Consider the following 27827-nt stretch of genomic DNA (forward strand, 5'->3'; position numbering starts at 1 on the left):
AAAAATTGGAAGAAGGAGGGACAATAGTCAAATGGTGGGCCGACTGGGGCGTTGAACCTGATCAACATTCCTAACTTAAATCGCGCGAAAGTTTCCGCTGAGTGAAATGGTGAGCCCGCCAAAGCCTTCCTGCGCCATGTTGGTCGCCTGCAATAACATGAGAAAGAAAACAGTATCCATATCATGTCAAAAATTGGACTTGGGTTGGAGAAAAAGAAATAAACAGAATTTAGAGATGGAAAACAACGCATGAGAAAGCCAAACAGGTGCAACAACAATTATGATTGTTATGACATTTGTCGCTTTCTTCTTTTCTGGCTTAGGGTCGGTAAAGGACAGTGACATTATAAATGTACATGTTCGATGTTGTAATGCAGCATAATAATCTTTCTTCGCTAAGATACAAAGTATCACATATCTGGTATTAAGAAGCTTTATTTCTTCTCATCATGCTTATTTTAGATGCTGCATTTGCTCCATTCCAACATGTCTTTGCTTCTGTCAACATTATTGCTATAGTAAACATTCACTTCACTCCTCAGCCCCCTCCTCTTCTCTCTCTCTCTATATCTCTCTCTTTTTTTGTCTCTCTCTGTCTCTATCTATATATCTATCTCTCTCTCCCTCTTCCTTTCTTTCTTTCTTTCTCTCTCCCTCTCTTTCTTTCTTTCTCTCTGTCTCTCTTTCTCTCAAGTTCTATTTCATTTATGCTTTAAACCAAAGGGATCGACCCCTACGCCCCCCCTCCCCATATTCTAGATGTTCCACTGTCGTGCTAGCTTTAGATTTTTTGATATGCATTTATATTAATTTACAAATGATGAGGTCGGCAAAATTGTATATGAACACAAAGATGAAAAGAAGATTCCGCGCTATATTTAAAACAAAAAATGCTTAGTATTAAATTATGCCCATCTAATTTAGAAAACTTAACCCTGCTCGATGCCTTATTTGGTCTGCTATGTTTTTTTTATTCTACGTCTGGATTAGAAGTACAGACTATAATTATACACACTTTTCTTCTATTATTATTAGGAATGAATATCTAGCAATATTTGTTTCTCCTTCAATCTGTAGATACGTCAGAGAATGGCTAGGCTCGATGGTGGTAGCGAGGATCGTCGATATGGACCCAGACAACCAGACATACTTCGTGCCCGAATCCAGGCGACCTTTCCTCACCAACGGTCCCTGTAACATCGTCGCGTTCAGTGGTCTGGTGCCCATGCTTTGTCAGGCCTACGATTCAGTGCTCGGCTGCTTCAAAGAGGATGGCCCACAAGGTAAATGGTTGAGATTTTGATTGGGAAGGATACGATGGAGGGAGTCGAGAGACATTATTTTGGCAGTAGAAAGATAAGTTATTAATATATTTCAAAATGTCAAGAATGCTTAATGACGTTAAGCGGGAATATACATTTGGATCAGATAATGAGTATACATATAAGAGGTCTAAATAGGGAAAACTAATACCTGTTTGGATAATAAATGCATTTGATTTGATATGGAAATAATTTGGTTACTGTGCAAGGGACCCCTTGATCTGAAGTGTGCATGGCTGGCTGTATTGTGCATCTTATACTCTTTATAACTTCTGGATTAACATGTTTACTTTTACCTCTGATAATGTGCATTTCGTATTGTGTCTCTAGTACATTAATTCAGACAAAACTCATGATTACAGCAATTGAATGTACTCTGCAAGTTAACATATTAAGCAAACTCAGGATTTAACCGAGTTTAAAATTTCATTAATTTCTGCATCAAATATTCATCTTTATCAAATTGTCATGACTTATGTAAACAAATTTGGTAAATGATTTCTTTGTTCCAGGCAAATATAATGATATTTCATTATGAATTGCTCATACGGTTACGTCATGTCTAACTAATACAAAAATGCTAAGTGGTCTTCCTCATTAATGAATAACCATTTGCAGAGCAGTATTTATTTGATGAGCGCATTTGTTTATTATTTATGCTGATAATGAACAGAACTTTTTGTGTGAAGGTGATACATTTTGTTGTAAACTCCGGTGTCGTAAAAAAACAAGGAAGTAAAAACCAACCAATATATATCAAATAAAATTGTTAAAGTTCATGCAAAAAGTATGATTATGAATGACGCAAAACACGCGTGACCAATTAGTTCTTGTTGCCTCGTTGATCAGACATTTTTAAATTCTCCAAAGCCCCCGACATTTCCAAGGTATTGTCCTAATTGTAATACAGCTTAACGTCATTGCAGGTCGTAATTGTGTACCTGTATATACGTGGCCATGAGGTTGCAGTGATTTGCTTTTATTTATTAAGAGCCAAATAGCTTTCGGTTTATTTTCGTCGTATTAAGTGCCACGTCAATAGTCTATTGATTAATTCAGTCGAAGATATCTTAGCAAGGAATTGCACTTGAGATCTATTTTCGTTTGATCTGTTATAAAGATCAATACTCTTTCATTAAAAGCGACCTCTTCAACGGATGTTTTTAAATTACACTCTAACTTCCATCCAGTCGAAGAAGTATATGTTTCGGAGTATCAGTACTGATATTAACAATCACATTTCGATTTCGAGTATTCTGCTGCATAAAAGGAAAAGTTATGTAAAATAAACCTTTTAATGATTCTCTGAAAACACGGCGGGTTTAATGCGTTATGTAGAAACTGTAACAAAATGATCCTGTTATGATAATATCATTTAACTTATTCTATTTTTTGTATTATTAAGAGTTTTTTTTTTGGTCTGGTCTTTCTTTCTTCTGCAGGAGTTCCATATTCTCAGTATCCCAGATTTCATCGTTTTATGGATCACATGTCGAGGAAGATGCATGATAATAGTCTCATTCAGGATATGATTCCTTCAATCACAGGACTCGTCGATATGCTCGGTAAGTATTGCATTTATTGCAATAAAGTGATGATGATCAATTGTTTCTTCTACGATAAGGTCTCCTGTCAATCATTCCGATGGTATCCCTCTCTCTCCCTCTCCCTCTCTCTCTCTCTCTCTCTCTCTCTCTCTTACTCTCTGTCTCTCTGTCTCCCTCTGTCTCTCTGTCTCTCTCCCTCCCTCTCTCTCACCCTCTCTTGTCTTTTTCACCATTTTGAGGGGGCAAGTCCCCCGTACATACACCACTGACGAAAATGAAAATATCCATGGCTTCAGTGATTTCTAAAATTAGAATTTTAGGAAATATAATTTTCCTGTTTTCTCATTCTTTATCTCTTTCTCCAGCACACATCTTTTTCTTTCCGTTTTTCCATTTCCATTTTTCGAGGACGCCGACGAAGCTATTTATGTAAATTTCTCAATATCACTCATTTCTTTTAATGAGAAATTGACATTTTGATCACGAAATAATAAAAGCTACAAGTTATTGCATCTCGTGAGTTAACAATAGAGGAATATGAATCGAATGATATAGTCCCGTATAATAGAGTCTGCGTAGGTGTGACTTTATGTGACAGAGAAATACTTATGAACGGAAGGGCAGCAGCCAATGAATGTCATGTGGCGTCTGTAGTTAGCTCGGTAGGTATAAATGTCAATGTGAGGGTAAGGGATAAATGCCCTCTAACTTGAACACTGCCTCCATAGGCTTGTTCGTACTGCCAAGAAATTAGAATCCTTTAATCCATTGGAGCTTTCGGGCACGATCTACCCTAAGGTTGGGGTTATAGAGTTGGTTCCTCCATTGTAATGGTTAATTTATTTTGATTTCACTTTGCTCTTCTTTATGCTGTTTATGTTGGTAGAATAAAGGGAAAATGCACCACTCTTTTTAATGTCCAAGGATAATGAAATGCCACAGGTTATTTACACGGAATATAGACTGGTCTTGCCATCACATCATTTATCTATTAATAAAGGTTTTATTTACATACCAATATATTTGTTTTGGAAAACATGATCATGCTCTCACGTCTGTATGATCTCAGCTACGATCACGTTCTTTAACATCGCCCCTCCAGCCTCTCCACCCCTCCACCCATAGTCATCATCAATATCACATTACTACGTAAAGAGACCGGTATAATCAACATACGCTGGAGGAACAACAATTTAATGAACGTGGCTGGTTTCCTATGCCGAAGACAGTCATGTTCTCGTCAATGAGTTTGCGTTCAAGGACAGAGTGGAAATAACCTGACAGCCGTGAAGCTAAATCATAACAATTGACGCTGTGTGAACAGTGATGCCTTCCTCTCTAATAACATCTTGTCTTAAGGAATACGTCTGAAAGATGATACCACCATAGTATTTCATTGGCATCTGCTCCTGCAGCGTCAGTCAGTCACTGTCCGTGTGATGGTGATGACTAAGATGATGATGATGTTGTAGATGGAAACAGTCCGGTGAAGGTGGTGTCTTTTCCGGCCCCCTCGGTATGCGCGCTAGGCTGCAGATATTACTAACAAGTGTCCATGTTATTCATTACTGACAGGTATAATAACGGTGATGGGAGTGAATGAAGTGATGATGAATACAGTGGTAGCGGGTAAAGTAGAAGTGGTAGGGTGGTGATGGCAGCAGTGGTGGTATTGGCGTATAGTCGTAGAAGAGGTGGAGGTGGTGGTGGTTGAAGGGTAGTGGTGGACTCGATAATGGAGATGGTAGAGTTGGTGGTAGTGGTGGTGGTGTTTGTGATCATGGCAGTGGTGGTGTTTGTAGCAGTGATGATGATGGTGGTGGTGGTCATCGTATAGTCGTGGCAGGAGTGGTGGAGGTTACAGCGGTTATAATGTATAGTGGTGGTAATGTTGACTGCGTAGGGGGCGGTGGTGGTAATGATGATGGTGGTGATGGTGGTGCTATGGTAGTGTTGAGAGCGATATTAGTGATTAAATGACTGTACTTCGTGGGGAGATTCGTTGTGAAGTATTATTATCATCAGCGATATCTTTATGACTACTAAATAATGATAGTAATGATAATCATCAGAGCAAAGTATTTTTCTCTTCCTTAATGTTTGTTTTTCTTCATCAAACGTGATGCCAGCAAATATAATAATGAAACCATCATTTCAGAAGAAAGTTCTTATTAACAAGTTAATGCAAATCACCAGGCCTGTGCGAAGATATGTCTACAATGTGTTATCATCTCTTTTGACAATTAAAACCTCTAAGTTTTCTCAGAAATACCACAAACAATGAGGATAAATGCAGACCTTTGCTCCAGATACTAAGAATAATGACTGTATTTTCCAACCATTCTGAATGCTCAGACTCCGGATGTCACGATGACATTTTAATTACTTGTTACAGGATAAACACAAACACCTAGTGGGTTCTAGTCAATGGCGTGTGTCGCCAATAATGTATCGCCACATGCATGCCGAGTGCCGGAAACCATGGAAGGGGTGGTTAGTCGACTGAAAATATGGATTTCCTGGTGGTAAATGTTTCCACTAACAAAATGCTGAACTTGTTTTTTTTTTCAAGTAATACTTGAATACTAAAAGCCAAGCTTATTCAATAAAAATGTATATGATTGCCGATCATCAACTGATCATGTTGCAATCAGCGATGATTATCTGGGTCGACAATCATTTGGTGGATGTTTAGCTTTTGGGATAGTAATGATGCCATTTTCCTCAAGTTAGTGTGGTTAGAACAACCACAAATATTGATAAGGGTAGCAATGTTCCTAATAAGTTAATGGTCGACAAATCAATGAGAATACAGTTAACATGAATAGAACTAAGTATTACATGAAACAAGAACATATTGTTAATTTGTTAAGTGTACATAGATATTTCGACTGGAATTTCATATTTTCTCTAACTCTCTATCTCCCTCTCTCTCTTTCTCTATCCCTCTCTTCAGAAACAAATGTATCGGTGTTGGATCTTGGGTGTGGTCAAGGCCATGCTACAATGCTGATGGCACAGCGCTTCCCCGGATGTACTTTCTACGGGCTTGACATCTCCCAGAAGGCCATCGCAGAGGCACGCGCCGAGGCCGCACGACTCAGCCTCACCAACTGCAAGTTCATGGTTCAAGACGTGGCCACGCTCCCGCACACCTGGACCAACACATTCCAGCTCGTCACTTGCTTCGATGCGTTCCACGACATGGCTGACCCTGAGGGCGTCCTTCGGGAGACGCGACGGGTGATGATCGATGGCGGTCTCTTGCTCATGATGGAAGTCAACGTACACAGCTCGCCGCACAAAAACGTGGGGAATCCCCGAGCCATTGATGGTTACGTCATCAGCATGCTCCACTGCACACCGGTGTCGATGTATTTTGGAGGGCCGGGACTGGGCACGATGTGGGGAAAGGAGAATGCTTCCGAGATGCTCAAGAAACATGGCTTTGGAGACATCACCATGAAGCCGTCGAAAGACAGGTTCAATGTCCTTATCACGGGAAAAAAGAAAACAGACTAGATTCTCAGCTGAGCATTCGACACCCCAAACATTCATGGGAGTTCAACAGAAAAGCTTGATGATTTAGATTTGGACAAAAAAACTTTCGTTTTACGTTATTTTGTCACAGTGCTTCACTAGCTCATGAAGAAGTACTGCATGTTCAAAATCCGAAAGAACCATTAATTTTATCTTATTTATGTTTACAAATATATATCCTCTCGTATTCATATCTGGATCACTGAAATAAGTATCTTGATCAATTCATTACGGTGACTTTTTCTTTGTTAATTTTTATAGATAAATATAGTAAACAAATTGTTTTCAAGAACAACTCAAAAATTACCGAAAGAATGGTGCGATTTTATGAAATATTCGCATAAATGAAACAAGCTTTTCTAATGTCTAACATGTTTAATGCCACACATACATATATGAGCGCTGTAAAAATGTGTATCAAGGCAAAACAGAAGCTGAATTTTACGTAGTAGATAAAAAATAATTTATTTAATGGTTAACATGATAGATCATATTTTTTATATTAAAAAAATTGTACATATGTTTTGAAATAGACATGCCATTTTGCCAGTTTCGTTTATGTATAAAAATTGTATTTTTGTTGTATTTAACCATATTATTGTATCATTATTTACAGTATACACTTTGTAAAAATTTGCTTAGATGATTTTTGATGACCGCAAAAGTATGCCGGTACACATGATATAGGAATTGATGTTGTCGTTTTTTTTTTCTTTTGTCGAAAGCTGGAATGTAATTTATATTTTTTGTTTATTGTTTGAATTTATCATTTTCTGGTGTTTGAGATACTCCAGCATTTGTATTCATTGTATGCAACTTCATGGTGAATCTCATCAATTCATACATGTCGCTAGATTGTTTTGTACATTAGTATATTAAAACAAAAGACAGTATATCATTCAATTCGGTATTCATAATCTATTTCTTCATGTATTACGACACTCACTATGCTTCTTCTAAATTGTACATATTATGATATGTAAATATCTGAGTAGAAATGGACCATCGAAACTTGCTTAGAGATGAATTCTATAAACGTACAATCATGTACATACGCTAAGTGATAGCTATAGACAAATGAACTTTCTTTGACATTATTGATGTGAATGTTATTTACATGCATAACATAATCCCACCTCATTGCGTGCATCTTATAATTTGGTTTGATAATCTATTTATTCTGTTATTTAACATTGCAGTGTTGACTATGACATTTTGTGGAAATAGGAGAGCATGGTGCATTCATATCAAATATTCAACCAAGTGACGGCAACTTAAACTACACACGTATATAAGAAATCGTGTACATGGAAGGAAATTATCTCTTTTCATTGCGTACCCCTTCCTCCCCCCCCCCTTCCCCCTCTCACCCATGACAGGAAATTATTCGATTTGAGAATTCCAATTGATAGACGGCTACTGAGATCGAAAAATGTTGGTCTCGACCACATCTTGTCCCCGACCTATTTTTCAGTCTTCTTTCTCCCTTCATTTTTTTTTAAAAAGTAGTATCATTTTTGTTTCCTTTTATTGCATTGCACTCTACTATTCTTTTTTCTTCTTCTTTAAATCTCCATCAATGCATCTCACTGTCTTAGTTTTAAATCCTTCAATTTGGCTAATTGTTCATTTTAATAAAGACAGTTCATCGATTCATGTATGTCCGCTGACTAGTATAAATACCTGAACATTTTATAGGGCACCACAGATTGGTCTGGTAATGGTAAATTGTTCTTCATTGTAACAAATATTGACAAAATTAGAATCGGATTGGTTGGTTTATGTTATTCAGGTAAACACCATCTAGATACAAATGAAGTTTCAACTGCACGCTTTTCCATTTTGTTTTGACTTATTGATTGATTTTAAAATCATTTTGCAGTATTTTATTGTGTATAAGAAGTGATCAATATATTTTAACTACATGTGTTTGTATTCATTATACCAGCATGCTAATTAGGTGTACATAATTATGAACCGATTCTGTATCTGACGAAATTATCATATAGTTGTGTTTATCTTTATATGCCAAAACATTATCTGATTTAATCAAATTTGTTTATATCTTTAAAAAAAAAGCATGTATGCTTTGTGTACATTAAACCACTCTATACCATATTGTCGATAAATGTTAATGAGGGCATTCGCTTTTTGTACGACTAAGTATTAATCTTTCAAACCTTCAAAATCTCAAGATTGGGCTAACAAGAAGAAGCAAGGTTATCATTATGTGTTAGACGTACCAAAAGCATTTTTAAAAGATTTTTTGTATTTAATGATAATCGTTGTTGGTAATATCATTCTACAATGTAATACCTATATCGCACTGTACGTTAAAGATAGAGGATCACCACACACTAGTGTTCAATAAGATAATCTTTATATCAAAGAAATAATGATTTACATTTGTATCCTTCCATCATACAATAATTGACAGTCATAAGCAATAGGTACAATATTATTTCTCTCTAACGCATCTTCAAGATAATTTTGATGAAAATCACTTCTTTTTTTTTCTTTTTCTTTTTTTTAATAACTCAACTCGATCAAAAATAGAAAGCATTATATTCGTGATTTAATATTTAAACTCAAACTAAAGAACCAAAATTCGCTTAATACCATAGAATCATTACACTTGAACTGTTTCTTGTAAATATGTATAAGGCACTATTGCATAATATGTCACATATCATTTAGCAGACGTCTGTTATATAGCAGCACCTACCGATGCTTGTTACATACAAATTGCATTAAAACTATTTTAATCAAACTATTTTACTGTTACTTTTGTGCATCTATTCTCTGTATTTTTTTATTGAACTTGTTGCACTGGTATCATCCAGTGACTTGTGATTAACAATATACAGAACGCCGATATGGTGAACTATTACTTTCCACGTGAAAGGAAGAGCGAGTGTTGCGCGGGAGTATATCTGAAGGACACTGATGTTCTGCTTTGTTGTGATGACTAGGCAAAAAACAAGGCACTGCAACAACTCAGTAATGAATGTTTGTTAGAGTAGGAAATGTCAAATGAGGAGGAGGAGGAGGAGGAGTGAAACACAACCCGAGAAAATCAAATAAAGTATATAATCTACCAACCTTGGTTTCCAATCCCCAATTCAATAAAATGGTACACGATGGTATTTGGTGACATTTCGGAGACAACGTACTGTAAACATTGTTTAGATCAGATGGGCGCATGTAGGTTAAGAGGTCGCTACCGGAATCATTGACATCTACGGAAGATGCGACGAAACATAAATTCAACATTATTATGATCGATTCGACATTGAACATGCACGGAGCTTCGTTTAAGAATTGATCTAACCTTAAGAGAAATGACTGGATATTATAAAGGAAAAGAAACACGTAATTCTTTCATACTAATAATCAACCAGAAATATAAATGTATAGCTAACTTTTTTTCTTCTCCCTGGGGTCCATGTAGAAGTTGTTTACTCTATTTTGCACACGTATTTACAAAAACTTTTTTTTAGGAGATTCTTGGTATTTAGTAGAATTTATAATATTTTGACAGATAATTGTCTCCTTGTTTTAAGAAATTCGTATCAAATGTGTCGCGTATATGAACAAATATTATGAAGACTGTTAGCAACTATCAAATATTACATACACATAGGTTTATCAAATTATCAAATTAGACAAGAATATGGGGAAATGGAGGATAGATACACATTATAGATAGAGAATCTGATGAGAGGGAGAAGGAGAGGCATATACTAGAGAGGAAAGAAAATGAGAGGAAGGGAAAGATGTGGAAAAAGAATGATATAACATATGTTGGAGAGAGATAGACAGAGACAGAGAGACATAGAGACAGAGAAAGTGAGAGAAAGGGAGAGAGAGAAAAAGAGAGAGAGAGAGAGAGAGAGAGAGAGAGAGAGAGAGAAGGAGATGAAGAAGGAAGGAGATGAACAGAAGATTAGAAGTATGACATTATAAGGTATTGATTATTGTATCCCGAGACAAGGATGGCGTTATACACCCAGTCAGAGAGTCCAATGTCAAGGACACTCTCATGGAAAATGGAGTTGGCTTGTATTGATCCAAATCATAAGCCAACGACTCCTAGATTGCACGTAGTCATTAATATACCATGAACTTACTGGTTTTAGAAAGCTGATAGCATTTGAAAAAAGGTCGAATCAACTAACTCGGAAGAGTAATCCAAAGAGTGCATATCCAGTGATTTTGCAGCGTAAAGCTTCTTGTATTTGTTTTAATTGTAATTATTCTTTAACAGGACAGGTACTGCAAGTTATGCACAAAAAAAAATGAAATATCAAGAGATGTGGAATGGAATATAGCGCTGCATCACCCCCCCCCCCCCCACCCTTTCCTTATCCCGTCTATTCGGGTGCCCACATTATTTCGGACATATCTTCTTTTTTTGTATCAATACCTTTGGAAAGTAAATTAAAATGTAATGCGTTTTCTCCTTCCCCCTCCCCATTTCTTACTACTCGGCGACGAAGTGGTGCCCCTCATCACTATACATTATTGTATCACTCTGTTACATAACTACATGTAGTAATGCGATGAGATTTACACATATAGTTATTATTGGTTAGTGCCCTTCTGGCTCTCAACAGACGGTTTCGAAAGAGAATACTCTTTTCAAGTCCTAATAATCATTCTAACTAGTTGAATCAATGGTGGAGAAAGAGCGTCATTTATAGGCGAGATGGTGATTTCCATAGATATGTTTGAATGGAGCGAGATGGAACCTCGGCATTCAGGTAACCGACATCCGGGTCATAGATGTGAAGAGGGAACGTAAACTCCTTCCTGCATTTGGAAATTACAACAACAACAACCAATAGCGATTAGTATGATTATTATGATAGCAATGACGGTGTCAAGTATTGATGTTAGATGCAGTCTTAGAAAGAAAATGGTTAGGTCAAGAACCATGGAAACGTTTTGATATTGACACACAATCTTGACTGAGGGTGTATTTTCAATTGTTAGTTGGCATTCTTTTATGAACAAACAACTCCATAATAATTTATTGTTCAACAAATTGTTTACCAGCACCTAATGAAACCGTTTTTGAAAACTCTTTCAAATGCCCTACCTTAGAGTGTGTTCTTATAATAATTCATTGGTAGTTAAAATAATGTTTTAGGTATTATAGTTTTAAAAGATGAATAAACTTCTTTTTTAATCAAGATTATTACACGAGAGGTGATTGCATGAGGTTACCTGTTTAAGACGACAAGTGCCATGTCACCATCCGGGAGCTTGAATGCTAGATGCTCAACCAACCTGTCACGATCACTAGATGACCCCACCCTCACCGATCCAGGGGCGATGAACTTACTGGTTTAAGAAATAAGAAAACACTTGAAATACATGCAGACATTCCATAACCATTTTCCATTCTACCTGTAGAATTACGTGCGTGGGACATTACTGTTTCCTTTCTCTTTAGACATTTATTTAAATCAAGATGGCTTTGTTGGTACAATCAAATTGTAAAGCTTGGTGAGGTAAAAGAGGAAGAACTAGCCAAAACGACAGAGGAATAGATCAATATGCATTGAGAACCAAAGCCCAGACGGTGACCGAGCTGAAAGCACAAATAATTTTTTTTTTAAAGCAATAAAGATTTAAAAAAAACTCCAACAAATTCAATAATATAGTATGATTATGATGGTAATGATACAATTCTACGACTTTTTGTCCTAAAGAATATTTTCCTCGAGACTCCTTTACCTGAAGTGTCCAAGGTGGTAGTACATCGGTTGCTTGTAGAACACGTCTTCTTCAGCGTTGACAATGATAGGACTATCAACGAAGTTCCCCACCCAGTTCGGTCCTCCGATCATGTCTAGAGCCATGTTCCAATCGATCCATCCACCGACCCAGTTACTCAGGTCCTACAAGATTGGGTAACACAATAAATGTTCAAATAACCATGCTTATATAATTAGATGATTATGAAAACATAACAAAAACAATAACAACTTTGACGACTTTGCTGCATTTGTTGTCACATTCGTAGTCATACAAATACGTTACCCGTTTTAAGCAAAAGATAAAACATGACTATGCTTGCCGGAAAGACGTCTTTGCTGTACCTTACAAAGCTCAACATTAAACCTAACTAATTATAAGAGAACGAGTTAGCTATGAGGATTATGCTACAAAATATAAATGATCGAAAAGGGGTTGAATAAGATTGAGGCAATGGCCTACAGAAGTTGCGGTGACAATATTTGAACGACTGTGGTGAATTAGTGAATGCCTGGAAGGAATGAAACTTAGAACGCTGTTTGATCAGAACAGGGTGATACCAAGTACTCCAGAAGATATTAGACAAACCTCAATGATATCATGGCTGTAGGATTCACCTCTCTCCCAGCTACCAAGAATCACTTTCTCCTGCCACGGCAAGTACCCCTCACACGCCTCTGTATTGATCATGAAGTAGTCTGGATAAGCGTGGTGTGTTTCGTTGAGACGACTGGCATCTATGAGGAAGTCCGTGTACCAGTGGAGGCCGATACCAGAAACGAATTGAGAGGCCACCGGGTCTTCGATGACCTAAGCAAAAGCAAACGTCTCGTAGAAATCATCGGCTTGAGTTTATATGAAAAGCAGAGGGTTGCTTATTGATTTTGTTTGTTTGTTTCATGTTGCCTTCTTGGTAATATTGATCTCTGACATACAAATTTAATCACTTCATTTTTTCTGACAGTTCGTACTGTAAACTATAATTGAGTACTGCTCTTGCACATAGACACCTGACAGAAGTTCCTACAGCATACAGACTACAAGTTTGCTATTATTCTCAAAGTCTATTCGCCTTACCACTTCAGCCCAGTGAGGAAGATGGAACCTTTGATCATCCATGATGACGATCTCGACGTCTTTATGGCCTCTGTCGTGTAAGATAGGACCCATGTCGAGCTTGATGAAGTCCCTCTGTAGTTCAGGATTGAAGAACATGCACTGCCAGTCCCAACCTGGGAAGAGACCTGCCGTAGGTTCGTTGCCTGTTGTTAGACCCCAGAAGTCCACATCATAGGCACTGTAGGCTTCGAGGAATCTGGAAGAAAACCAGACATTCACACAACTGTCCTACTTGACGAAAATAACTTCGAACTTAAATGTTCGATCTAATCATTTCCATTTGACCAAGAAGCTCCTTGATTTGACCAATATTACAATATTATTGTTTCATGGTTGTCAGTAACAAGCTTAAGATCATTGTAATGCAAAACAGCAACTTTCTGTACTTGATCTTTTGAAGAAATATGAAGGTAAAATATGCGTTTCTAACGCAACATTAAGATAATATTTAGAAGGGTTCTATCAAGCCACAATGGATAACACACACTAAGAGATGCAATAACCCACTAGGATAACACCCAAGTCAACTAACCCCGATAAAAGGACAACTATCCGCCTGGTTCCCGGACAACTACCTTAGGACAAATATACGCCTGATTCCCGGACAACTACTGTACCTTAGGACAACTATCCCTGGTCCCCGGACAACTACCTTAGGACAACTATCCCTGGTCCCCGGACAACTACCTTAGGACAACTTTCCCTGGTCCCGGACAACTACCTTAGGATAGTTACCCCCGATCCCCTGACAACTACCCCTTCGGTGATTGCCCCTGTAGGTATTTGCCCTAGGGGTAATTTGGAGTATTCTTGAAGAAGGTAGTATCCTTAGGATAAGTTAAGTGAACCCGAAGAAAGGAAACAATCTACTGTATAGGACCTAAATTCATCATAGACGTTCAAGTAAGTAAACCCGATGTGAGCTTACTTGGCAAGGTAGAGAGCCCATGTTTTGTAATAGTACCCTCCAGGCAGCCCTCTGAGTGCACCACCTCCTTTCATGGCACCGTTTGTCTTCATCCACCCTGGGGCAGACCAGGCACTGCCTAACAACTTGATGGGTCTAGAACTCATGGCTGAGGCTCGCTGTATCATCGGGATCTGATGCAATCAAATGCAATTAATAAAATCAAGGTAACGTTTGGAAGCATTTCAGGTCATGATACAATTTTTGATTCACCTTTTTTTCGATTTATTCATGTCTTTATTTGGTTGGGTTTTCTTATTTGAAAAAATATTTTGAAATAGTCCTTAGGCGTGGAATCATAAATACTTTGATCAAAATATGAATTAATTATGCATCTCCTCTGGTTTTCGACACACCTCTCCGGATATTTTGTATTAATTTATTTCCACATGTGGGGTGGATTAACCCTTTCAACTTAAGTTTTAGGAGGCTCATGAAGATTCATATATGATGTGAATGCAGTATAACAACTCTATTAACACCAATTAAGAAATATGAATCATTGTTGTAAATTATCATACTGCAATGAGACATCTTAGTTTAACATGATGATGAGCTTACCTTGTAATCAATGTCTTCAAAGGCGAGTTGGAAATCATCAAGATTGAAGTCATCCGGTGTTTCGGCATACGAGTATTCCCTTGTTGAAAAATCGCAGCTCGCGATCGGTACACGACCAAATGAGTATTCAATTCCTGTATAATAATTTGATTTTAAAAGAAATTACGGCTATGAATATTGGATGTAATTTTTTGAATTTGTTATATTAATTTTGGATGGCAATAAGCTTTAAATGAGAAACACGACTATTCAACAAAAGAAACGCATAAAGCAATTTTGCAAAATCATTGAAAAGGATTACATTTTGTAAAGTATCTTAATAGGTTATGATTGAGTAATGGATGTACGTGTACATGTAGCTCTTAAAAGCCTTTGACGGTCCCATAGCGTTCAACATTGACAAAAAGTTTAAATGTTGAACATTCTGAAGAAAAAAATAATAATACTCAACTAAGACATCGAATCTCTTATCATACGATTATTTATCATGTAATATCGCTTATACCATTTCAATAAAAATCAGTTACAAACTTTGAACAAAATAAACAAAAGTGCTTTTTTCCCTAACACAGATTTATTTGAGAGTTGTATTTAAACTTCACGTTATCATACCATCGGATGAGAAGTACGCCCTCAGCAGTTTGTCCTGTGTATCAGACGATAGGTTGTAGAGATTGAGAGCTGCTGAGTCCGAGAAAGACCCGCCAAAACCAAGGATGGTCTGATACTCTTCATTTCGATCAACTGTGATGGTGATACTTGTATCTGGGACTTGGGATTGAAAAGAAAATCCTAAAAAATGGTAACTTTGCATTGAATGGGAAGCTCACCAATCTGATACAAAATAAAAGCTTAAAATGCATTGATGAGGCCTCCGGCCTCCCCACTCCGAGAACGGACGGACCCCATGCGTGTTACCAAAATGTCCTTTTCGTAACAAAAGAAAAAGGTCGACCCGTATTGACTTTACACACCGGACTTTTGCTGAAAAGGGGGGGGGGCTGAAAAAGGCTCGTATAACAAAAGAAAAAGGTAGACCCGTATTGACTTTACACACCGGACTTTTGCTGAAAAGGGGGGTCGCTTGGAACACGCATATGCGTACCCTAAATAACACTGAGTGGGGGGGGGGGGGATGAAGCCTCATCTGGGTGGTATAATTTTACAGGGGTAAATAAGTTTGAGCATTTTACTACTACACTAGGGGGTAAGCCACCTCTGTTGGTAACTTTGCCATCAATGTTAACTTCTTTGGCAACATCACTCAACAGCCAATCATATCGAGGTTTCCATTGAAGCAAAGATATCCTTAACAATTGTAAGCGTTATGTAACTGGTCCCTGATGGCGGTTCTTTTCAACTACCTCTATAATCAGTTTAAAACATAAAAAGTATGATCAAAGTAGCATGACCATGATGGCAAATATTTGGAAACACTCCTGTGATTTCCTGAAAAAGATGAGTGCATTCTTAAAATTGACAGTTCCAATTTATTATCATTGTTCATATACAGTGAAATGTATATAACGACAAACTTTATGCCTAAGAAACAAAGACATTTCTTATCAAAAGCTAATACTGACACATTACTCAAACTTACCATTAGGAGTTGGTCGATTTCTGATTGGCATCTCCTCTTTGTCCAATCTAAACCCTCTCTTTCCAGAAGTATACACTACAAAGTTTTCATCGCTGAGGGAGTATTCCTCGATAACGTCACAGTGCCCAGCAGAGCACTCACAGACGAAAGAACTCGTGTCGGAAAATTGACGAAACTTGCAGTCGTTATCTATTTACCAGACAAAAAATCTCGTGAATTTAAAAAGAAGAAGAAAAAACATCTTATACTACCCCCCCCCCCTCTCTCTCTTACTCTCTCCCTCTCTCTCTTACTTCTCTCTCTCTCTCTCTCTCTCTCTCTCTCTCTCTTTCTCTCTATAAATATATACATGTGTAATATCTCCATCTTTATCTCTCTCTCTCTCTGTCTCTGTCTCTATATATAATATCTCCATCTCTCTCTCTATCTCTCTCTCTCTATCTCTCTCTCTCTCTCTCTCTCTCTCTCTCACACACACACTCTCTCACTCTCACTCTCACTCTCATCTCTCTTCTCTTTGAACTAAATATCTGCCCCAGTTCAGGTCTATTTTAATTAATTACAATATTTCCCAGTATCCATGATTCTGTTTGTAAATGCTTTGTGGGGATATCTTATTCCCGATATGCACTAATTACATACTCTCTATCCTTATTTGGCGAATTTAAATGGTTTACGACCATGACAAAACATTTCGAATAACCATCGGCTCCACGTGTAGGGAGCCCCTCTTTAATATTCACACCACATCATTGAAGACATTCATCAAACAACAACCAAATTGAGAATCCTGTTATCAGATATTTGATCAGATTAAATAATAATCACCCGCAAAACTGAATATAATACTGACCTGTTGCGCAGACCACAGCTACAAAAGCAAGAATCGTTAGAACTCTCCCTGTATCCATTTTATTCCAATTGTCCTTAATTTTAATTGTAGAAACTCTCGATGTAATACTTCTTGCCACAAATCTGCTACACAGTTCAAACTGTTGTTGCAGAGTCGGGTAGAAGTACAATAAAATAATGTTGTCAGTCCAAAATCAGTCACCAGCTGTCTTCTTATCACAATTCGTTGTTGCACTTTGATAATTAGGTGTAACTAGAGATTACGTGATATATAATCTTTCATAATGATGGCCACGCGATGTAGAAACACACTCAGGATCTTTATACAGAGCTCTGTTGTATACAGAATTTGGTATTATATAAGCAAGGTCTGCCTTATATTTTGCGTCATACTTTAAAATCTTAGGCCTATAAGTCAATACCTTTACGCATTCGTTATTTATCACATGATTTAATTAGAGAAGATAACCAGTAAAGTAAAGTAAATACAGGTGGTCGGTTTCTCAGTCCTACCGCCATAATGCATCATTACTTATGTTTCAAAAGTGTCTGCAAAATTACCAATGAATACAACATTTGTAATAATGTATCGCCATAGCTCATCATTGAATGACTTGAATTTGTCAATGATACTTTTCATAAACAAATATTGATTCCAGATGTACTCTAATAAAACCTCCAAAAAAAAACGTTTGTAACACTTTTGCATTTTGGCGTAATGCTTTCAGAGATAGACACAATAAAGTGAACCAGCCGACTTCTACTTTTGTAATGTTTAGTTTTAATGCATATGATTATTGTTTTAGAACCCAGATACATTTGACAGAAAATACTCAAAAGAGAGAAACACGAAGCTTTATCCTTTCAATGAAAATTAAGAAATAATTTTATTCAAACTATATTTTCGTCCTTTGGAGTGGGCTGCGAGGCAAAAGGGCAAACTGTAGTGCAAAGTCATAACACATCGAGTATTTGCGCTTTTAAGATATGTATTTCCCATATCAAGATCTAAAAGATTGCATTTTATTTTCTAAAACATCGAGGAAGATTGAATGATGTTCAAATCGAAAACATTTGATCTAAATAACTAATCACGATGGATCTTATTTCGTATTATTATCTTCATTTGTCTCATAGGAGTGTTAGTTCCATTTCTAATCTGTTTTATTAGGAAACATCAAGTTAGTTTGTGATGTTTTGTTCCAAAGTTTTAGAGACAGAATCACTTTTTTATTCCTATGATTTACAGATTAGATGGTGATTTCCATAGATATGTTTGAATGGAGCGAGATGGAATCTCAGCGTTCAGGTAACCGACATCCGGGTCATAGATGTGCAGAGGGAACGTGAACTCTTTCCTGTATTTAAAAACAAAAGGAATGATTATCAAACAATAAATGATGACTGCATGCTTTAGAAAAATATGGTAATTGGAAATAATTGTACAAGGAAAGTTGAACATTTCAAAAAGGATAGGCAGAGGATATTTGGTAAAGGAAAAACAAAGAGTTCTGAAGATTCTGTGAGCACATAATGGGTAGTACCTACCTGTTTAAGACGACAAGTGCCATGTCACCATCCGGGAGCTTGAATGCTAGATGCTCAACCAACCTCTCACGATCACTAGATGACCCCACCCTCACTGATCCAGGTGTGATGAACTTACTAAAGACAAAAGGAGGATAGATGGGTGGTAAATACGAAAATGCAATGTTCTGGATCGAAAATGTAAATCACAATGCTAAACCAAAGTTTGCATTGAGGTAATAATTGTAAATAATTATTGTAATTGCAGTCGTATGATTCTATACTTAATCATTTTCATTTTCATATTCACTTTTTGTTTCTTTCACTCCTTTATCTTCGGTTAAATTGTTTAAGTTGTACGAGTTATATTGTATGCAAAAAGATGAGCATTAAACGTGAATTTAGTGAAGATTCGCGGTCTATAACTTGTGAGAAATATTATACCGAACACGTTTTATGTTTCCCTAATTTATCAAATGGAGCATTCGACGTAAAAGGAAGAAAAGTAAGGTTAAATTTGTGGTGGTTGATTTATTCGTATAGCAATGAAATTGAAACACACCAAATTTCATAAAACTACATCTTAATCTGTGTGACATTTACATGTAAACTTATCCGGTATCCCATCACTTACCTGAAGTGTCCAAGGTGGTAGTACATCGGTTGCTTGTAGAACACGTCTTCTTCGGCGTTGACAATGATAGGACTATCGACGAAGTTCCCCACCCAGTTTGGTCCACCGATCATGTTTAGAGCCAGATTCCAGTCAATCCAACCTGCTACCCAGTTACCCAAGTCCTAGGACATGAGCAATATGTACTCTCAGATAATTTTAAATCATTCCAGACAAGGCATTGTTAATCGCAGTTCAAATAGGGACCAATTTGACAGGGAGTGGTCCAGGAATCATGTAACATTTGTGAAGTAATTTAATGAGAGATTCTGATACAAATTCACAACCGCATATCATCACATACCCCTTGAGCTAATGAGACCCATCAAAGGTTAGAATAGAAATGCATAGGTCACAACTCTACTTATCTGTATCTAACAGTATTAGCAATGATACAATATTTCCTCAGATAAAAAGCCTTTAAAGAAAAATGAAAAAGATATAATAATGATAATAATATTATCTTTTTTTAAACACATGTAGCTTATTCAGGGCTACAGAACAAAATTCGAGGATGTCGGTGCTCATTCATGTATATGACGATGAGGACAGACTCTCCTGTAGTTTATAACGAGAGAGGAAATCAAAAACGTCCCAGAGAGTTACCTCAATGATGTTAAAGCTGTATGCTTCACCCCGTTCCCAGCTTCCTAGAATGACTTCTTCCTCGCGATCCAAGTGGCCCTCACAAGCCTCTGTTCCTAGCATGAAGTAGTCCGGATAGGCATGGTGAGTAGCGTTCAGACGACTCGGATCTACGAAGTCGTCCCAGTACCAGTGAATTCCGATCCCTGTTACGAACTGTGAGGCGATAGGGTCTTCCAGGACCTTAAAGATAAAGACCGGTAGTGGTAAAATTGCGGTTCAAAGGGTTTGGGTGCAAAATATCCATTCAATATTGTTTAAATATTGCCTTCAGAGGTTTGGATGGCAATACTTCAACCTTAATTCGCAATAAAGCAGAAATATATGCCCAAATGTTCAATGTTGAAGAGCATTCGCGATATCTATCCAGGCCGGATCGATATGATAATTTACCAACTATATAAATTAGTAGGCGGTTTCCCGGCAAAATTTGTATCCTCACGATTTATTCAAAACATATTCTTTCACATGATTGGTAATAAGAGCTTCCATTTCATTTTTTTTGAGAGGGGGCGTTTTCAAAACTGGTCTATTCCTTTAAAAGAAACGGGAATATTACTCAGAACACTCAACTCTTGTCAGAAAGAATATCTATCAATTTCAGAATGATGACGATTAAATTATAAGGGTTTTAAGAACTGATTGATTTCGATTCAGAAGACAATATAACTCTCTAATCACTGGCACTATATGACATTTAGCACTGTGGTGGTTTCAGTTTTCAGAAATCCTTTTTTCGTATTGGTTATGTCCTGCATAAGTAGCACTAAAAATATAGTTACCACTTCAGCCCAGCGCGGAAGCAGAAACCTCTGGTCGTCTAGGATGGTGATCTGAAGCTCTTTGTGACCTCGTTCATGTAAGATCGGACCAAGGTCCAGCTTGATGAAGTCCCTCTGTAGGCTAGGACTGAAGAACATGGCCTGCCACGCCCAGTTAGGAAAGGCGCCTGCAGAAGGTTCATTGCCCCCAGTCAGACCCCAGAAAGGTATGTCGTATCCGCTGTACGCTTCCACAAACCTAGGGGGTGTTTCACAAAGGACCTAAGTCGAACTTAACTTTAAGTTAGACTTAAAACTTATGGAGAGCCATTTGTAGCCTCAAAATAAAATATATTAAAAAGCGAAAAATCAAGTATTTTAGACTTGTTATAAATTCCACATCAAGAACATGAAATCTCCTTGATAGTAGAAAATATGAATGATTTGAATCAACATTTTATGCCTTTTAAAACAACTTTTACAAAATATTTTCATAGATGCTAACGGCTTTTCATAATTGTTGAGTCCAACTTAAAGATAAGTTCTCCTTAGGATCTTTGTGAAACACCCCCTGGAAAGACGAGACACTGTCAAAGATCACTGGTAATTGTAGCCTTGTCATAATACTGCAACATTCGTTCGCAGATACATTATTATAGTCATTTAAAAACAAAATTCACAATTAATTATTTCGAAGGTACAATGGTCCGTCATCATGTCCTAGTAAATATGTTGGTTTTGACATATATATATTTGTTGCTGACCACAGATATTGCTATATTTTCGGTAAGGCCTATTGATATTTCCATGGGCCGGTTTCGTTTCAAATAAGGTGGTCCTTTCCGCATACGATTTTTGGGGGGCAATTAAATGAATGAGAAGAATAACTTACCCCAAACGTTAAGAATCTTAACATGACGCTGATGATTACTTAAGAAAAAGATATTGAAGACGATTGATTCCAATCAAAATCACTTCAAAATCACTTCCAAACACCGAATTCTGTTCCGTGAGCAATGTTGGAAATATCTGTAACCAAACTATATAATTTGGCTTTAACTATAACTAGTACACATTTTTGGATGATGGTGAAATGTTTGAGCTTACTTGGCAAGGTAGAGAGCCCATGTTTTGTAATAGTACCCTCCCGGCATCCCTCTGAGTGGACCACCTCCTTGCATAGCACCGCTGGTCTTCATCCACCCAGGGGCAGACCAGGCACTACCTAACAACTTGATGGGTCTAGAACTCATGGCTGAGGCCCGCTTGATCATCGGGATCTAGAGTTAGGCATGTCCAAGTAAATGACGTAGAACCAAGGTTTTTTTATCAGGAAAAGGGGGAAAAGAGATGAATGTCTGATAGAATTTGAAATGAATCGGAAGTGTTGTTTTGTCATTTCCAGTAATATTACTTTTATTGAAGAAGAAAATTGATATCAATTTCGATAGGTCAATATAATACTTAAGAATGGTGTATAATTACAAATAAATAACATTAGCTCGAATATCCCCAAATCACACAAAGCACCAAATCAATAGACATGTTATCACCTAATAAGGTTAGAGTGTACAATGTTCTAATGAATATCCGAGTAGTATATGATGCTGATCTGTTTTAAAGACCGTCAATATTACTGGGCCAGAAGGGATTAGACCACCCAGCTAGGCCACTGACAGGTGGCTATCTCATCAACTCAGCTCTCAACTAACATACGAAAAAGAGGATCATGGGGGACCAACAGGCACCGATTTGGGAAGTTTTCTATATAGAGGGAGCAAGTAGCTACAAGTAGGACAGTGGGGGCTTTAAGCTCATCTCTTGCAAGTTATGAAAGCACCTCTATTTACGATATAACTATTTGCTTTCTTGAAAATACATTAGTCTTTGGATATTCGCGGAATATTAAGAAAGAAAAGGTTGTTTTAACTTAATTTTCTAAGAACCATAAAGTTGATCTTACCTTGTAGTCAATGTCTTCAAAGGCGAGTTGGAAATCTTCTAGGTAGAAGTCATCCGGTGTTTCGGCGTACGAGTATGCCCTGGTCGAAAAATCACAACTCGCGATCGGTACACGACCAAATGAATATTCAATGCCTGTATTAGTGGAAGAGTAATACATACTGAACTAGTCATTTATATCAAACAAATATTTTTTCATGAATTTAATCGAATGGTACGTTGATTGCACGTTGGGAAGAACATGATAAGAAGTGATAACGTAACTCTGTTGTTATGTCCATATTGGTCACGCTGTCATGAAATGTGAAAGTGGAGATAGTAGACGTCTGATGAAAGCAACTCTAATTTCAACTGTTTTTGATGAGATTGGAAATGGTTGATTAAATGGAACATGAATGAAATTATGTTACACATTTTACTTTAAAGGGAGTAAGGGAACCAAAATCTTCTTTTAATCGGTCTGTTGATCATTCGATATTTATATACCAATATGGATATCGACTTCTAAATTCTTTTCAAATTGATGAGCAGAATGCTGAAGTAACTCAGTGTCATACAAAACTGTATGGTGAAAGTGTAATTGGTTTAGCAATAAACTTTGTATTACCATCTGTAGAGAAGTACGCCCTCAGCAGTTTCTCCTGCACATCAGATGTCAAGTTGTAGAGATTGAGAGCTGCTGCATCCGTGAAAGACCCGCCAAAACCAAGGATAGTTTGATACTCCTCAGATCGATCAATTCTGATGGTGATGCTTGTATCTGGGACTTTAAAAGAGAATAATTCAGTATTGTTGTTTTGTTGCATTGAATGGGAAGCTTACAGACATTAATACTAATATTTAATAAAGACTTTAAGATTTCATAGTTTACATTTTGAACCTGATCCGTCAATAACAGAAGAAATGACTATTGTATATCCTATAAATATGAGGTTCGGATTATGTCACTCCATTGCTCATAGAATTTCGGATGGTAAAGCTCTTTACCTTGAAATTTGGTCAAAAACACATCAAAGATGAATGTGGCAGAATGATTTTATGAAATAAAAAAAAAATTACCTCTTTCAAAGGACCACAGTCTGAAATTTTTAAACATATTTTTCCAATGATGTAAACAATCTAGATTCAGAGACATATCGCATTATTTCATGGAAAAGACATTTCATCAAAGAAATATTAATAAATCTATATCATTAACAAACTTACCAATAGGAGTTGGTCGATTTCTGATTGGCATCTCCTCTTTATCCAATCTAAACCCTCTCTTTCCAGAAGTATAAACTACAAAGTTTTCATCGCTGAGGGAGTACTCCTCGATAACGTCACAATGCGAGGAGGAACACTCACAGACGAACGAACTCGTGTCAGGAAACTGTCGAAACTTGCAGTCGTCATCTGTTAAGATAATAGTACCAGTAATATTATTAAGATAATCACAACAAATAATGTAAAATTACCTTGGTTACGTGACAAAATATATATGGTAGTTCTTAATTAAAATGAATTGAATTTACTGATTCATCTGTCATCATAATGGAAATGCTTCTTATGTTGGTTTAAAAATAAGAAAGGAAAAGTCATATAATTATATATATATATATATATATATATATATAAATATACACCATATGAACCGAAAATCAGAAGTAAAAACAATGAGTAACAAAATGAATGTGTGTCATAGAAAATGAAAGAAGAAAAGAAAAAATGCTTGTATTTGTCTTTTTCTGTGTTCCATTACACGTTCATATTAAAACATTGTTCATTCACCGATTTCTGTTTTCCACCCCCCCCCTCCCATATCTCTCTCTCTCTTTCTCTCTCTCTCTCTCTCTCTCTCTCTCTCTCTCTCTCCCTCCCTCTATGTCTTTTTTTCATCTCTATTTCCAACACAAAAAAGCTCTTTTTCCATCGTATTAAACATTTGGCTTTCGCAAGCTTCTAAGCATTTGATCCAAATAATTGTACTCTTAATAACAAAACAAAATCAGTTTTCTGAAATGGAACACGCATTTTGAAGAAAGATATTTGTCATGTTACTGCTCAACTGGTCTGACACATTTCATATTCAATGGTGCATATTAAATCCGCCTTATTTGATCACTATGTAATCGACCATGAGCTGGTATCAAATTAAACGCTGACTCCACCTGCATTTTCATATAAATTCGCACACACGAACTACATTGAAGCGTAATATAGTCGATGGCCAAATGTGCATGTTTATAATATTATAACATTAACCGTGAGACACTTTTATTATGTAGGGGAGTCTTAGCCGAGTGGTTGGAACATTTGGGTGCATGGAGATCCAAAGGTTGTGGGTTCGATCCCCTGCATGGCACTTTTGTCCTTAAACAAGGCACTTTATTAACATGGCTCCTCTCCACCCAGGTGCTTAATGCATGGGCACTCGGGAGGATGCAAAAGTCCTTGTAGTGTGCTCAGCATTGTGAGCATCTGTGGAATAGGAGTGGAGAATGTGCATAAATTGGGTCCTGGCAAGCCTGACTCTAACGATCATAGGAATCTGACAAGCACTAGAAACATTGCCGATATATGTATTAAGCGCTATATAAGCCCAAAATATTGTCATTAGTAGTAGTGTTTTTCTCTCTTCACAATCATGTATAATTATATGGCAACCTCCCAACAGGAAAAATAATGTAATTTTGTCTTTTTTTAAAAAAGAATTCCTTACTACTTTTACATAGAATCATATAATTATAATAATAATCATCATACATTTGTAGAAAGTGAGAGGGTAAAAGAGATTTCAGTTCACGTATGTCGCTAAATCCCTCATGTATTCTCTCTCATTACTTAAAGCCCCGCAACTGGGTTATCTTTTTATTGAACCAGCCTTAATTTTTTATATCAATATTAGTCATTCTAACATTTAACCGACATTTTGCCAATGTCCATCCATATGAGTTATTTATAACAAATAATATTTCTAAAGATAGACAAGTATCGGTTTAAAATTCAAACGGTGATAAGTTTGGTAACGATGCTAAATTTGGCATAAGTCTAATGTTTATTTCAAAGTTTATGTTATTATCAGTCATAATTATAACATAGGAAAGAAAGAACGATCATACCGATTTCTATTTATTGTGTTAATTATTTGTTTATTGATTCAAATTCATTTTATATCAAAATACATATACTGAATGAACTATTACTTATTATACATGATGACGAATATAAATCGGTCCCGTCTCGCCTCAGTCATGCTCATACGTCATCAACAAAGCGTTAAAATGACGTCACACTAGCGCAAAATGAACCTTGAAAAGTGCGATTATTGACAGATAGTTTGGAAAAACAGACATGTCAGTGAAAAATAACTATTCGGCACCGGCACGCTTAGCATATGGTTATTTTCATGCTATAGTGGTTGGTATAATTTTCTTTGCATATTGATTTAATAGTCTATTCATCCACGGGTATGCTATAGTATCATGATTGTGTTTGTATTTCTCATAACAGAAATCCCTATAATCAACAGAGGGGCCTTTAAAATGAAGTGCCGTTGATTAATTAGTAATGTCAGAACGTCATAACCATGCAAGCACTAGGCATGTACATGTTGTGGCTGTTCAACATTGCATCATGTCGTAGTGGGTATGTGATTGAACAAAGGAGTATTAAACAGACGAATGTAACAGTTTTAAAGGGAAAAAATAGAGACAATGGTGAAAAAATATCTATATAATATTATCTAGCAGTGGAGATCCAGCATAAAGTGAAGTTGGTGTAAACGTCCCCTTCCCCCTATAAAAATTAAATATTATTATTATTATTAGACCCAGATAATAGGTAATTAGGCCTGATTGGGCTACACCATTTCGTTAAATATACTGTACATTAATGTGTGTGGGGGGGGGGAATGCATGGCGTTCTTTCAATTCACAGACTGTCCATCACGTATAGGTTGATTAAGACGCGGTCAGATATGAAACAGTAAACCTTGACGTCTTTTTTTTTATGTGCGTATGCTTTATTTTGTTATAACATGTAAATGTATGGCAACAAAGATCCCACGCGTATCCACTGTGCTCTGTACTATTATATACAGAAAAGTGAAGCGTATTTCACCTCCGCCGGTTAAAACAAAGATGAAATTAAACCGCCGCGGTTAACCGCTTCACATAGCGAACGTGACAACAGTGGCAACGTTATGATCAGTGATGGTAAATGAATAAGTTAACAATGGGTTGAAATTTTGACAACAATTTCATTTAAAGTAACTCACATTATTCTTTATACGGTTGTGAGAGGAACCCATTTCAATGGTTGTAAACTGAGTTTATTCAAATAGACATTATAAAATACAGACTGGATTGAAGTACTCAATTGAATTGAATTGAATCGACAAGGTGACTTTACGGATTTGCAAATAGATGTTACCTCATGTTATTCTGATCAGATTTGATTTTTTTCTCGATAAATGACAAGCCTTACTTCTGCTTGATTGGTAAACTAAATCTGTTGCATCTCTGTAGAGATAGGCAATCAGAGCGGCTGGTATTTCGAACATTTTGAAGTATAGCCTATATTTGAGAAGAGTTCGCTGCAAACAGCTTCCAAATCTCGTATAGTAAAGTCGGACAAAATATAAACTATTGGATAATGATCATTTAGTTACTAACCCGTGGCGCTGACGGCTCCTGCCAGGATGAGCAACAAAAATAAGAAGCTGGCATCCATCTCGAACCAATCTTCCTCTAGTTCTGAATACAATATTCTTCCTTACACCCAATAATAGCACGAGCAAAGCTATAATATGCCGTTTGTGAAATAGCTCCTTTGAAAAAAGTTAATTCCTAAAAAGCGAATGATGACGAGGCAATGGAAGGAGTGGAGCTTGAGGCAGGTTGAAGGATCCCCTTTAACTCTTCCCACCCAAAACGTCTTTATCATACGGGAAGGTTGCGTGACTGAATATGTTCCGATAGCGTTGTTTCGAGACATAAACATGATTA

At 36.9% G+C, this 27827-nt stretch overlaps 3 protein-coding genes across 3 annotated transcripts in view; 1 reads left to right on the forward strand and 2 right to left on the reverse strand.

Moving 5' to 3' along the window:
* The window catches only part of LOC581977, a 30830-nt gene extending 23521 nt beyond the window's left edge, over window positions 1-7309 (forward strand). Inside the window, exons 2-4 of the mRNA XM_781954.5 lie at window positions 1078-1283; window positions 2765-2887; window positions 5826-7309. Of these exons, the coding sequence (XP_787047.4) occupies window positions 1078-1283; window positions 2765-2887; window positions 5826-6391 (895 nt within the window). The 3' untranslated portion in view covers window positions 6392-7309. The remainder of the gene's footprint in view (window positions 1-1077; window positions 1284-2764; window positions 2888-5825) is intronic.
* Window positions 7310-10777: 3468 nt separating this feature from the next.
* On the reverse strand, window positions 10778-17330 carry LOC592425 (lysosomal acid glucosylceramidase-like). The gene is made up of 9 exons (XM_030976410.1): window positions 17273-17330; window positions 15432-15590; window positions 14820-14953; window positions 14220-14392; window positions 13250-13487; window positions 12761-12982; window positions 12152-12315; window positions 11639-11755; window positions 10778-11221 (listed from the first exon to the last, which is right to left on the reverse strand). The coding sequence occupies exons 1-9, from the start codon at window positions 17328-17330 to the stop codon at window positions 11107-11109; spliced, it is 1380 nt and encodes a 459-aa protein (XP_030832270.1). The 3' UTR covers window positions 10778-11106.
* Window positions 17331-17500: 170 nt separating this feature from the next.
* Window positions 17501-27773, reverse strand: LOC100892921 (lysosomal acid glucosylceramidase). Its single transcript, XM_030977187.1, has 10 exons — window positions 27495-27773; window positions 24046-24234; window positions 23447-23605; window positions 22841-22974; window positions 21985-22157; window positions 20899-21136; window positions 20078-20299; window positions 19433-19596; window positions 18820-18936; window positions 17501-18629 (listed from the first exon to the last, which is right to left on the reverse strand). The coding sequence occupies exons 1-10, from the start codon at window positions 27550-27552 to the stop codon at window positions 18515-18517; spliced, it is 1569 nt and encodes a 522-aa protein (XP_030833047.1). The 5' UTR covers window positions 27553-27773; the 3' UTR covers window positions 17501-18514.
* Window positions 27774-27827: the final 54 nt, after the last annotated feature.

This window comes from Strongylocentrotus purpuratus, unplaced genomic scaffold (assembly GCF_000002235.5).
Source record: "Strongylocentrotus purpuratus isolate Spur 01 unplaced genomic scaffold, Spur_5.0 spur5_scaffold_9, whole genome shotgun sequence".
Taxonomy (NCBI): domain Eukaryota; kingdom Metazoa; phylum Echinodermata; class Echinoidea; order Camarodonta; family Strongylocentrotidae; genus Strongylocentrotus; species Strongylocentrotus purpuratus.

What these genes read in the sequence shown, in the direction of transcription:
- LOC592425 (XM_030976410.1), bottom strand. Translation starts at nt 17,330, where the DNA reads ATGGATACAGGGAGAGTTCTAACGATTCTTGCTTTTGTAGCTGTGGTC. An exon ending in GGCGTACTTCTCATCCGATG is followed by an intron (nt 14,954 to 15,431) that starts GTATGATAACGT and finishes ATTATTATACAG; the next exon opens with GAATTGAATACTCATTTGGT. An exon ending in TACCACCTTGGACACTTCAG is followed by an intron (nt 11,756 to 12,151) that starts GTAAAGGAGTCT and finishes TTCTTAAACCAG; the next exon opens with TAAGTTCATCGCCCCTGGAT.
- LOC100892921 (XM_030977187.1), bottom strand. Translation starts at nt 27,552, where the DNA reads ATGGATGCCAGCTTCTTATTTTTGTTGCTCATCCTGGCAGGAGCCGTC. An exon ending in AAATCGACCAACTCCTATTG is followed by an intron (nt 23,606 to 24,045) that starts GTAAGTTTGTTA and finishes TCTCTTTTAAAG; the next exon opens with TCCCAGATACAAGCATCACC. An exon ending in TGGGCTCTCTACCTTGCCAA is followed by an intron (nt 21,137 to 21,984) that starts GTAAGCTCAAAC and finishes AACACCCCCTAG; the next exon opens with GTTTGTGGAAGCGTACAGCG.